General features: G+C 36.3%; 1 protein-coding gene across 1 annotated transcript in view; it reads left to right on the top strand.

The window, feature by feature from the left end:
- CADPS (calcium dependent secretion activator) overlaps positions 1–14,153 on the top strand; it is a 445,600-nt gene that overhangs the window by 297,878 nt on the left and 133,569 nt on the right. The window contains 1 exon segment of the mRNA XM_054695215.1: positions 11,535–11,671. Within this exon segment, the coding sequence (XP_054551190.1) occupies positions 11,535–11,671 (137 nt within the window).

Below are 14,153 nucleotides of genomic sequence, written 5' to 3'. Positions count from 1 at the left end.
TCCCTTGTTAAACAATATAAAATAACTACACAATCATTATGGAATTCCAAACAAAAAGTGCTGAAAAATAAACAAGTTGTTGATAGGAAACAGTTGTTGAAGAGGCAACAGTTCCTGCCCATAACTCACTCCAAGGTCTCCACACTCTTCTTGTCTCTAACACCTGTACCACTTAGGTTTATTTGAGAGCAATAAAAAGAGGAGGCAACATCTTTATCTAACATTTTAGTCTTCCATTGAGATAAAGTATAACCAATGTTTATTTAATTAAAAAAAACTGTGCAATGAAATTCCAACTTCCACTTTGTCCAGCCAGCTTCTTTTTAATAAATATGGAAACAATACATCCTATCATATCCCCTTACAATGGAATTAGCCTTGTATCAAGGGAATAAATTCCGGTTACAATCACCATCCAAATCAGCATCATAAAGCATGTTATCTCAGATGATATTTGGAAAATACTGCTCTTATTTCCAAATAATCTCCATTTCTCCTGACATCATTTCACCTTACATTCAGTGTCTCTGTTCTACCATCAGCCCAGATTAAGAAATTACTACTTGATTTTTGAATAGTCCTACTTTTCTTTGTCCATCTAGGAAAGAAGAAGAACACTCAGGTGCAAAATTGAATGGAAATCAGATACTGATTTAAAAAATAAGAGTAATGATGGAGGCTGCTGTAAAGGGGGCTGGGTGTCTCTTTGTAGAAATACACAGGGGCTTTTAATTTAGATTTCTCTGTGTGGATAGGATTCATTTAGTTAGACATTAGCAGGAAAATTCAGTTGTTACTCACACAGACTTGATGTGTGTCTCTATTCTAGCTGACATAAAGAACTTTTATTAAATGGGAAAACCAAAGCAAAATTCTAAGAGCTAACACTCAATAATAGCGCCCTTAAAGGATATGTGAATTAGGCTGAGAAATGAGTGAATAGGTCAGATAGTTAATTCATGTCTCTGGGATTTATCAATGCCTGGTGATGAACCATCTTCTCTATTTCCTCCTAAGTCACTGTCTAAGCACCCCAATAGGTGAGGCTCTACCACACCTACCAGGTCTTATAAAAATAAGGCCACCACTTTCAACAATGCAGATTGTATACTGAAGAAATCACTGTTTTTCACATAAAAATGTGAATGGTACCTTTTGAGTTGTACAGTGCCCAGTCTATACAACCGTACACCATAACCCTGTAATAAATGACAGTCCTTACCCAGAGTGTCAGTCCAATAGTGTTGAACTCAGTATTCCCAGAGTTATTTTACTACCCCTGAAACAGAGCCTCAACACCACTTCAGATTCTCTCTATTGCTAGGTTAGGCACTAAGTAGAAAATGCAATCAGAGAACCAGGATACTCATAATGTGGAAACTAGTAGAGGAAATCAGTCAGGATTTAACCAATCCAGCTGTCTGCACCTGGTAGTGTTTTCACTTGCTACTATACAACACAATGAGAAAGATCAAAAACAGAATCAGAAATTTTACATTCTGTGGTATCACTGAATAATTACGCATAACAACCAAAAAAGACTGGGGGAAGTGACTGTATTAAGTTTTAGTGGAGTCTGTCACAGAATGGGGGTTATGTCACAATTGCTTCACAGCTTCATGCAGACTAGATTAATTTCAAACCATCACTATTAAACAGACCAGGCCTTCTATACAGGTAACTCCGTCAAACTCACAACACTGATTCGTACTTATGATGAGTACCTGAACCAGGTTTGCCTACAACTTCTCTGGTTTTAGCATGAAATTTCTGTGTCTTCAGAAAGCCCTCCCACTCCCCAAGTCCTGGGGAAATGTGCTATTCCCAAGCAAAGGTATAGAGACATGAGAAACAATCACATAGTCATAAATAAGAAACGTTAATCATTGGCTTACAGATGGCCATCCTTACACTGATTTATTTTAATTAAGTCACATTACAAACATTAAGTTCATCACAGTCTCTGGGTAACAAAAAGAGTAAAAACAAATCAAGTATTGCATTTTAAAAAGGTTTTCTTGACTTCCAAAAGGTAAGGGTTATTGTAAATACTTAATTGCATACACATCTTCTTAAATTCTGTTTTTCAATGTTCTCAAAGTATTTGCCATTCTTGTAAGTGGATAGTTTTTAAAAGCAACAACTTTTCAATGAGTTAACTTTGCGATCACTTTATTAGTATTTACATGGCAAAGGGAAACTACAGAGAAATGGGAAAGATTTTTTTGGGTAGAGAAAAATAAACACTCCAGTCTTGTCATGTCGCTGTCTGCTCAAGGGAAACTTGAGAATGGAACATTTTACAGTTTGGGAAACTTGGGAGTAATTACGAGTTTATTTGGGTCTTTCTAAATTTAGTTTAACAGATTTCTGGGTGCAGTTTTTATTTTTTGCAATTTCAAAAGCTCAAATTCAAAATGAAAAGACACGTCTAAGAAAGAATGGAGTGGAGTATTTATACAGAATTGTAAAAACCAGAAAAAAATAGATCCTGCTATTCATTAGTTTGTATGTGACTCTACAAAGATTTTGGGAGGGTTCCACCAACCTTTAAAACTTTTTTGTTCTTTTGTGGTTATTTTGGTGGTGTTGTTATTGTTGATTTGATTATTTCCCTTTTTTATTAAAACTTGAAAAGATCAAGTCTGTGCTTAGCTACAATTTTTTAAACAAATACTTGCATTTTTTTTTTTTAATTTTTAAGACCTATGTTGCTTACCTTGGAAATGATGTCCAAATTTGTAGTTGAGTGTTGCCACAACTTACTGTGTCAAGTGGCCTCTCATTAAGAAACCTGATCCCTGTCCAGTCTATAATTAGAGAAACAGTTAAAATTGGTATCTCCATCTCAGTTGGAATATGGGGAGGGGGTATTGTAAGCTTTATTATTTGGTCAATGATTATTTGATATATTACTTGCAATGAGTCTTACTTTAATGTCTGTTTTTCAACTAATAACTGTTAATCACATCATTGATTCCTAAAGTTGGGTGTTTTGAGAATTGTTCTATTTTTGCTACCACTTGAACAGTCTTCAGCTTTGGGGGGGGGTCTTGGTTACTGTTGGTTTTGGGGGGGTTGATTTTGATTTTTGTTTTGTTTTGTTTTCTTTAAGTTTTCTTGTTCAATCTTTGCTCGAACCCAAGAACTTTAGCTGCTAGGTTAGAACTCCTGTCTGCTTTCCTGAGCCTTGTTGCTAGTCTTTATGTTATTCTGGTTTGTTCCTTCTTACCCTGCTAACTTCTAGCTGGACTGAAGGGTAAGTGTTCCCCTATAGCTAGCACAGCTCAGATAATCAGACTAGATTATCTGACACCTGCAATGTGCTTCCTCCCTCTCCTCTTAAATCTTCCTCATGTCTAGACTTTGTAGTAAAACTTTTCATGTTATTTTCCTGAATTTAGGTTTGAAATGTAAGCTTCCATACTGAAACTAGGATGCATGTGATGTGTGCATAATTGCCTCCTCTCCTTGGCTTTCATATTGGCATCAAATGATCCTCTGAGTAAAGCCAACCATTAACATCTAATTTTTTTTTTCATTCCAAGAATATTAATTAACATCACAACGAAATGGCAAATAATGCCTTTGTTTTGTGGAATTCACAGCTACCTGACTGCTTAATGCCTGAAAACAGATCATTTTGCTCTCTGATAAATGTGTTGTTGTTTTTCCTTTCCCATTCCAAAGACTAGAATGGTCAGCACACCCATGGTGTGGGAACCATGGAGACCTTAGCAGATAAAAAGGTGGGGTAGGAAACCCAACAAAGTTAATTTTGAGCAAGACTTCAAGAAACTACAGAATCTAATTAATAATGTAAGTGCATAACTTGAACATAAAAGAATTCATTCTACCTGCCTTGAGGGTAAGCGCCAAAGTAAGATCCAATAGATTATTAATTTTGAAAGGAGAGCCATCATACATGGGACTACCACATGCAAAACCAGGGGCTTTGGGGCATGATTTAGTTCATGTAGCTTATTCAGAAAACCTTCCAAGTCATAATCTCACTACAACTTGGAGGTTGTTGACCTCAGACCTCTATTGTCTCTCTGCTACTCCCCTAGAACAGTGACAATAATAATCTTTCCAACACCATTCATATTTATATTAATTTCTTAAAATACACCTGTAAGAGCAAAAAAGAAACTTTAAAACTTAGAAAAATGTTCTCTTTACTATTTGAGATATCCATAATAGAGAGTTTATAATTCCTTTGTTCATACTTAGGAAAAAGCTGTCCAGCAAAAAATGTGTTGATATTAGAGGGAGCAAGAAAAATTGGTCAAGAGAGCAGGCAAATATGTACTTGAATATTCTGAATGCTAATTTAAAAGTTGTAGGTCATATCATTTCTTCTGACCATTTATAATAGTCCTTTCTTCTAATTCTTTTTCTTTCTTTAATTTGCTTTATTTCCCCTTTCTTTTTTTCTTTTATTTTCCATAAATGTACCCCTGGCTAGCAGACAGATTTTTTTTCACCACTCCAAGCAGATACTTAATTTAACTTTACTTTCCTTTGAATGTCTGATGAGGCATTTTCAAAAGCTTACCAGATAATGTGAACTTAGTGGGAATTTAGGATTTTGCTATATTTTTGTTAAAGAATGAAGGAATGGATGAATAGATGACTGAATGAATTTTGTTCTGAGAGAATTTACATGTATTTGCACAACAACGCATTGCCATCCTGGTAGATTTCCAAATAGTCGGTTGCCTTAATTCCTTTCTATAGTTTTTAATCTTGAGATTTTTGCAGTATCTTCTTGTATTGTCAACTTGCAGTTGCTAAATTGCAGAAATGCAATATCAAAGAATTAATTCATATTAACTTAATTTGCATGACCCAAAACCACACTGTAAATCACTTTCCTTCTCATTTTAAAAGTATAAATGGCTTTTAAAAGAACAGACTCCCACAATCAGGTCCAAACTGTTTCAGACATAGACCATATAAAATGAAGGTTCATTTCTTTGTTATTTACTATAGGCACCTTTAACTTATTATTCATTGATTGGCTGCGTATTTTCATGTCATATAGTGATTTACAGTAAGATACATTATTAGTCAACTATGGATAATGTATTTTTGCTTATGTTGTAGGAAATATAAAAACATCAAGTACTCTAAATTAATTGAAAATGTGATAACCAAAGCAGGGAAAATTATAAATCATTTGTTTTGAAATCATTGGCAAAATGTGATTTTTACTCAAAGCAACTGTCTTATGAAGAGTTATAAAATTACCATTGTTTTGGTGATGGGTTTGGTGTGGTAATATACTCTTGCGGGGGTGATCCTATACCACTAAATCATACACAATGTTGTAAACCAGTTACCTCAGTTTAAAAAAATTAACATTGAAATAAACATCATATGTTTATCCCGTTGGGTGTGTTGCTACAGTAGTTTTAAATTCAAGATTTCTGCAAAATGCAATAGAAGACACCCTCTCCTGGCCATGAATGTTAGCTTCAAAGGGACCGTGAAGAAATTGTTTCTCAAGGACAGCAGGCATGGGAGGAGCCGTCTTTTGCTTTCTGTGTAGAGCTCAGGCAGGATACAACATCCCCTAGTTAACTTGACCACACTGAGAAAAACTCTTCTAGAGAAATCCGTAAACAGCCAGCTGCCATCAATCATTGTCATTCCTTTATTTCATGTCTTCTGATGAGGTTGACTACTGTCATTGTTCGTTATTGTCCAAACCATACATTCACTCTTGTACTGTCAAGCAGATATGACAAGCACACATTTTCCATATAAGATACAAAGTCACCTTTTAATTTGCAGTTTGGGTTTACAATGGCTTTAGAGTTACATTAGCTATTCTCTTGCCTCCAGCACCCATCAGGAGTAACAACAGCTGTAACTGTGCTCTAAATTTCAGTGATATAACGCAACCTCTAGCTTGTTATAAAAGGGATTCATTATAGAAAGAAGCCTCTTTCAGACAATTTATTAAGAATACAGTCATAATTATTTTCAACAATTTCTTTTTCCCTAGCTATACTAAGTTCCAAAATGTAATATTATAAAAAAGAGATTTTCTCTTTGTTTTCATTCTCTCATCTGTTATAACAATGGGAAAATTTTTCAATAAAATAAAATTAAAGGCTGTATCAGTCATTCCAAGAAAATTACAATGATGTGCTGGTATTGCCAACTTATCTAAATGTGCCTCATATATACATATATATGTATATATGTATATATATGTGTGTATATACAGGAAACAAGATCATATAAATATACTTGCTATTAAGACAAGAGATCATGAAAAATATACATCTTGCCCATTGTGAAAGAGAAAAAAAGGAAAAGAACATCAAATAAACCCATATATCAGTGAAAAACAACATAAATGTTAGAGAATGATCAATTAAGAACATCACTTGAATTTTAATGAGGTAGATGAAATGAGAATATAAACCCACACAACAGCATCACTTTAGGAAGCATTATTTTCCCAACATTCCTTAAATGCCCAGTCAAAATTATTTCCAAGTAAAATTAGGGTAAAGGCTTAATTCATTTCCAGTTGCAAGTGTACCTGCCTTCCATAAGTCTGTGTGTCCACCAGCCTGCTTCTGTGCAGTGGGTACCATTGTTAATGTCTTAAGCTTCTTCATGTAGTTTAGGTACCAATATCAGCGTTACTAATCTAGCTTTAATCCAAAGAAAGTTTCCTGTGCTCATGCTGTAAAGGACTTCAAAATCTTTAGGCAATGAACTCCAGAAGTATTACAAGGAGCATTGTTTGGAAGATGTGTTGATTTATGCCCTAACTGCAGAACCTGTAAAAAAAAAAAAATCACATACCCATTTTCAATTCATTTGGTGCCTTTGCAGGCCCAGCAGGATTTAGAAACTCTATAGCCAGGTCTGGAAAAGGGAAATGTTGAAGTCAGTTCCTAAAATGCAGTCAATCCATGTTTGCAAAAAAAAAAAAAAAAAAACCCAAGAAACAAAAACAAAAAAACACTTATTAATTGAAAAGAGCATCTCTCAAAGAAAAAGATAATCCAAACATCATCAGCTTTTTAAGCAGCCACTTTGCCATCCTAATTCTATTTTGCTCAACCTAGTGTTCAAATTCGTTTTCATTCTCTTGACACATGCCAAATGTTGGCAAAAGAAATGATCCCAAGGTGTCCTGAATTCAGAATTTGACTTTCTCATAATTTTGCTCTGGGCTTTTTTCCCCCTGCTAAAGTCAACACTGGGGTTTTCTTTTTCCTTAATAAACCAATTCCAATTGTTTATACAGGGGAAACTGAGTTGCAAGGAACATTTATTTTTCAGTGCTCAGCACTGTAGAAGAACAGACTGGGACAGTGCAAGAATGACTATATGGTGTTGCTTGGGAAGCACCCACAAGTTCTTTGAAACAGAATTTGGAACAGCTGGACCACTGCACTGTTTTATTTTAAAATAGACAGCATATGTAATGCATATGGTCCTAGACATGTATGGAGACACAAGCAGACAATCTGAATGGTATCCAAAGACACCTGCACCTAGAATTCTGTTTCCTTCTATAAGATTTTTTCCCCTAAGAGCACATGTTCCCACTTTCGGATTTGCAAGATGCCATCTGAATCCCCATGTGTGTGACTCCTTAATAAAGTCAATGGGAAGTTTCCTGAGATGGAAGTGTCAGAGTAAGTCAGTTAATAAACACCTCCTAAGGACCTGGCCCTCTGGGAGCTGGTAGGGGAAATAACAGATCAGATACTTGCCCTCCAGGAACATATTATCTACCAACGGATTCAGGGGTGTGTGTGTGTGTGTGTGTGTGTGTGTGTGTGTCCTGACCACAAAGAAATTGGAAGATAACCCAGCACAAACACAGAGACAGGATGTGGTAATGGGTTATCCAGAAGAAGAGAAGCATAAAGCAGAGCCATTGGGTAGGACTCCCAAGTTCCTAGAAATAATATGGCTTAAGAAGAAACCTATAACTGACATTAGCTATACATTCAGAGACTAGCTTGACTTGCTGAGAGCATTGAACAAACTGGCTTTGGGAGTCCTAAGAAGCTTTGCCTGGTCATCAAGCTCACTCTTGCATACCTCCACTAATTCTAAGAAAAAAAAGATAATTTTGTGTAAGCAAAATTCAGGGGCTTCTAGTTTTACTTGCTGGAGTTTTCCACTGCATTAACCTCCATCCCACACACATAGAAGATGTGCAAGGGATAGGGAATGAATAGCTAAGTTTAATGAGCGCTTACTATGTGCCAGGTGCCCAGGTGCTTTACAGGTACTTTTCGTAAGATCTACTCAACAGCCCTCTGACTCAAATACTCTTCTCATTTTACAAATGAGGAAAACAAGACTGAGAAACAATCAACTTGCATAATGTCTCATAGCTTATAATGGCAGAGAGAGCCTCAAATTTAGTCTTTATGACCTGCTAAGCTCACCCCTTTAACCACCTGCTAACCATTAAATAAATTGTTTCCATTGAATTTAGTATATTGATAGTCCATTCAAAATGTAGAAAATATTTGTTAAAAGAGTGAATTCATTTAGTTTGATTTTTTTTATTTTGACATATATGTATTGTGTGTCTACTATATGCCAGGTATTATTCCTAGATGCAAGTAATATAGCAGACAGCAAAAATACTAAAATCCCTGCTCAGATGGAGCTTAAAAAATTAGACCCTTAATATCACATTCCTGATCATTTCTGAATATAATAAGGTCATTGAAACACTAAAGATTTCATCCATTTTAAGCATTTTTGAGTTGCTGGAATCATTAAGATAATGAGCTAGTTCTAAGTAAATAATCATTTCATGTAAGCAAAATCCTGCTCCTACCTGCTGGAAATTCCCAATGCACTAAGTACCACCTCACGTATGTAGAAGGTGTATAGGGGACCTTAGTATCATTAAATGACAGTGGCCCAGAAAAGGAATTCAGAGATTGACTCAATTTACACACTAGGAAGTGGAGATTCAGTGAGATCCACAACTCAGCAGTATCCCCCAGCTATTTAAAAACAGAGGTCCAACTAGAATCCAGACCTCTGAAATCAGTCCTGCGCTCATTCTACATGTGAACTCGGAAAGAAAGAAGGGAAAGGGAATTTTTATGTTGACAGTTTCAAAAAAGGAAAACAGGCTGTTTTTAAGCATTTTTCTGTAAACCTACTCGTAAACCTAAGTAAAACTGAAATTGTTCTTTCGACTTACTCTGAGGCAAGAATTAGCACAGCAAAGCTCCTTGGTGATGGATTGGGGAGGCAGCTAGTGGGTCTGTATCCAGGTCTCAGTAAAGGAGCCAAGTCACCATCTCAGATCCATTTCCTGAGAGGGCAACAAGGAAAAACAGTTCACTGCAAAGTTTTCGAGAGGTTCGACAAAGAGTAAGAGACTTGAAACATGCCATATTTTTTAACAGGTACAAAAGGAACCCCTTGTCTCTGAGCTTAATGACCAGTTGCACCATTGAAGAGCAATATAATAGCAGAGCCAAACTGGCAAAGTAAGACCCTGGCCAATTTGTCAGCATTCAGCCTCTTCTGAGAAATCCGTGAGCAAGAGGCTGGTGCTAGTCAAAATGCCTCAGCTTTCTGTTAACATTGGGAAGCACAGGGTGAGTGAGGCTTTTTGTGAGAATGAAACCGGATGAGCAATTCATGCACCTCACTGCTAGTTTTTCCTGAATTCAAGTGACCTGGCTTTCACAGGCTATAGGTGAGTGAACAGAATCTGTCTTAAGGGACGGAGAGTGGCCCCAAGAATTGCAGACCTAAGGTTGGAGCAGGTTAAAACACTTGCCCTGGGTCAGGGGAGATACGCACCCCTCGGAGCAGCTGGCTCTTACCCAGGCACCAACTTTTCTTACTCTCCATCCAAAGTAAAAGGAGAAATACAGCTTGGAAACATAACAACCAAACAAAAGAATCCTCTTCGATAAAACACCTAACTTCAAACCGAAAGCACTCTCGTAAAGACAGTTCAGAGGCAATTAACACAGCAAAGAGATTTCTTTCAGATTCTCTAATATAATTCCTGCGCATGTGATACCGCTTCCAAAAGCTTATGTCATATCATCTAACGCAGTGATTTGGCTATTAAATACACATTCTTCTACTTGCCTTCTGGAAACCGTTGCGTCTGTGTATCTTGGGCATAAACAACACATCTTGTTCAAACACTGACCACTTGCTGCTTGTAGGAAAAATAACTGAAGATGTTAAAAAAAAAAAATCTGACAATACAAGGGTATAAATCTGACATACCGTGCATTTAAATTTAAGCAATACACAAAATCAGTAATAATGTGAAGAGAGATCATCATCTTAAAGTCACACTGCTATCATAACTCAAGCTTTCCGTCATACCCCAAGCACAGGAGGGGGAAAAAATGCCTGGGATGAAGGCCATCTATGAAAATATTATCTAAACACCCTCTCAAGTCAGAAATCCATTTTCCGTGTCCTCACAGCATCTCTGGTCCCTGGCAGGTCCCCAGATTCCAGTAGAATATTGCACACAAGAGGACGAATAAACCCCTGCTTGATTTGATACAAAAGTCTTTTTCTTCACAGTCTGTATATCAGGAAAGTAACTATGAGGTGGAGTGAGCCGATTTCTTTAATGTATAGGACCTTCATTCCTACCTCTTCGGGATTTTCTTGGTTTCGATTGAATTGAATTCTGAGTTATTTTGCCAATTGAGTATAGAGTATTTTAGTTACACATATTGAGATTAATTAGTTAGCCCTTAGGAGGTTTTGCCTACAGCCTTCACCCTGGAAGGAAAAGTGTGAATACATTGAGACTATTAATTCATAATAAATGGCAGATCATAGCTCTTGCTGAGTAAATTTGTTTGTCTCTTTTATAAGCTCTGCTCACTGAGTAAGCGCACTGTAAGGCAATGTCCTTGGCTATCACAAGCTAAATTCCCATACAACTTATTCTCTAGGGTTCAATGAAAATCTTTTGTTATTATTATTTTTTTTTAATTTTGGAGGGTGGGGACCCAAAACTTCTGTGAAACCAAATTGGCAATGGGGATTTGGAAGGGGAGGATACAAATATTGTCACTTTGCTGAAAATCAGCATAACCCTTTTTCCAGATAATCCCAACAATTGTAGAGAAATTGCTCTAGACATAATCACTGGAATGGCAGAATCTATTAAAAACCTAAAAATCTAAATAGGCTTTTATAAGCAAAGACCCGATCTGCTTTCAGTGTTTGGTGAAATGCAGGCGAAGTTACGGTCGTGTGCTTAGTTTTTAAAGAACAACATAAATGCACTGGAGTTGTGATCATTTGATAAACATGTTGATGCCAATATATTTTTGCCTAAATGCAATAAACTCACCAGTAAGTGATGCAAGTTGACAATGGGAGGTAAAAGAATATCTTGGGGATGTGGTGGGAGGCAGCGGGAAACAGCTAGCATTCGTAATGCCTAGTGAATTCCTGTGTATTTGAAATGTCAAAGAAAATGTGATGTATTTTTCTAAATTGTGTCTCTCTCTACATGTATAAATGAACAGACGCAGATAGAGCTCAAAAACATGGCATGGATGAATTTATCTCTTCCAACCCCTGTAACTTTGACCACGCTTCCCTCTTTGAGATGGTGCAACGCCTTACTTTGGATCACAGACTTAATGATTCCTATTCTTGCCTGGCAAGTATATTCTTTGGTCTACAGCAATTTAAACATGATGGCATTTTTTAAAAAATAAGATCTACCTTTATTTCAGAAGCTCTTTTCTACATTACAGAGCCCCTTTAACAATTATAAATGTGTTCTTGATATCCTGGGTTGAGATGGTTTTACTTACCAAAGAAAGAAGACAGAGCGGGAGGAAGTTATCAGTAGAGATGAATCCAATTCCCCAGCCTCCCTATCTTAGCTTCCCCCTTTTCAGCTGCTACATGAGAAATATTCCCAAGAGGGTAATCGAGTTTGGCACCTGCTTGTGGAGAAGTTGTAAAATCGCCTCAGTTTCTTAGAGTTAAAGATCCCTTTCCCTTTCCACCCCAGATGATAAGAGCTTGTGCTCTTGTCTCAGAAATGAATGTCTTCTTTTTGTATATATTTTGAAGACCAAAATGATTTGTAAATAAACTCCACTTCATTTTTCATAAGCTTAACTGGTTTGGGTTTATTTATTGGGGTACTTTCCTTTTCCTTAATATTATTTAAAGTGTTTTTCACCCTTTGGGGAAATTGTTTGTGGTGGTTTAGACGGTTGGAATTCAGCTCCCCAGAAAGAGCAGCAGCATTTCTGGAAATCCTGTCTAAGCATCGATTTAAATCGTTTAAATTCAATGGATTGGATTATGTCTTTATTGGATTTCTGAAGATACGTTTTGTGTTTTATATTATCAAATTTCGGAACCTATTTAGCCCCTTCTGCAAATCATAAACTGGTACTTTGTTAAAGATAAATGTTATTAATCCCACTTTATGGATGGGAAAGATGAGGGGAGATGATGAAATGACTTTACACAGAGGAAAATCTTCATCCCTGACTCTAAGCACCAAATGTAATGTGTTTGTGCATTATAACATTATGTATTTTAACTAGGATTAACATTATTGATATTAACATAAGTCTCATGAAAATCTGTTTCTTTCCTAAATGACATGACTAAACCTATTCTGATTTTTATTTTAAATTCCCTTTTTTCTGTACCAAAAGGCAAAATATCAAAAAAGAGCAGATAATCTAGCCTTAAAAACAGAACTGGGATTTTTTTTTTTTATTAATCTGTATCTCATAAAAGATTCATTGATTATCTCAGGTTTAGAAGTACTTCATCAGAAGACTCTGAACTTTGCCAAATTGAAAAGGAATACATCGCTTTGACTTAAAAAAAGGAAAAAAAGCTTACCTTGCATTGCAAGGCAATTTTCTCATATATATTTCCTACAATTATGTGACTAATTCACGTAATTATAAATTACATTTATGAAGCGTGCAAGAATATGCCTCTGAATTTAAGCCATTTCCTTTTATGTATAATTCCTATCTCTTTAGGAATCTTTTCGAGTTATATTGTTTTTAAGACTATTTTCACACCATTTTTTTAAAATCAGTTTTCTGTTACATTAAGAGATTAGTGTATGCTCTCAAAAAAAAGTAAACCAGAAATGAAAACTTGAAGTTTGCTTCCTATTAATCATGTATAGACTTAAAAATATGATCCAAATCCAAAATTAATTATGAATAACATAAAATAGTTTCCTTCCCCTTTTGTATACCTGTATCTACTAATTATCATCCCCAAATTTCAGAAAATATCACCAATTAAAAGTGCCTAATCTCCTGCCTCTATATATTCCATTTTCTTATTATTACAATCTTTTTTTTTTTTTTTTTCAGTTAGTTTTGGAGACCGACCAGCAGGGATACATAAATTTTTCTGTGTCTTCGACTGAGTTCCTAATTGATATTTCTTCAACTCTTTTCAAAGCAGCTATTTTGGCATCTACAAAAGACTTGGTGTCATCTGAGTCGTAGAAAATATATTTTAATCTTTCACAGCAGTGTTGTTTCTAAGATTTAGCATTTGGGGTAGCAGATGGAGTGGCAAAGAAGTTGCCTATAGGGGCAGCCCACTGCCTCGACTACTCTCCCGCCCTCTGCAGTAACTTATCATTTGAAATAGGAAAGATGCCGTCTTTCGTTGGATGCATCGCTGAGCTGCATGTTGTCAATCGAAGATTCCCCAGATCACTAATACAAGATTGGAATGTTGCAAAGACCTCCCTCCTGCCCTTCTGTGGCCTCTGCCTGCCCTCTAGCTCCTTTCTCCTTTTGCCTTTTTTCTCCAGACAGAGCAATACTCAAAAGATGGCTTGGAGAAGACCCTCAAAGTAAAATCAAATTTATATTTATAACAGTACTAAATTCCCAGCTTCCAAAATACGACTATTCTGATTTATTTCTTGCATCACAGAGGTAGTAATGTGACTCCAGGCTTGACCCACAGGTGACCTTGAGTGGCAAGTCCCTTGCCCTTTCTGAGTCTCTAAGTGCATAATGGAAGCAACAATTTCTATCCCAAATCTGCTCTGAATCAGATATCCCATCCAGGCTCTCTGATAGCAAAGATTTTTTCTGGCCCACCAGTAAGCAAGTAAATAAATAAGAAAGTAA

The sequence above is a fragment of the Talpa occidentalis genome, unplaced genomic scaffold (genome assembly GCF_014898055.3).
Source record: "Talpa occidentalis isolate TD23 unplaced genomic scaffold, MPIMG_talOcc4v2.1 talOcc4.10, whole genome shotgun sequence".
Classification (NCBI taxonomy): domain Eukaryota; kingdom Metazoa; phylum Chordata; class Mammalia; order Eulipotyphla; family Talpidae; genus Talpa; species Talpa occidentalis.
The sequence above is the reverse complement of the archived record's forward strand: the minus strand, read 5'-3'. Positions and strand labels throughout refer to the sequence as shown.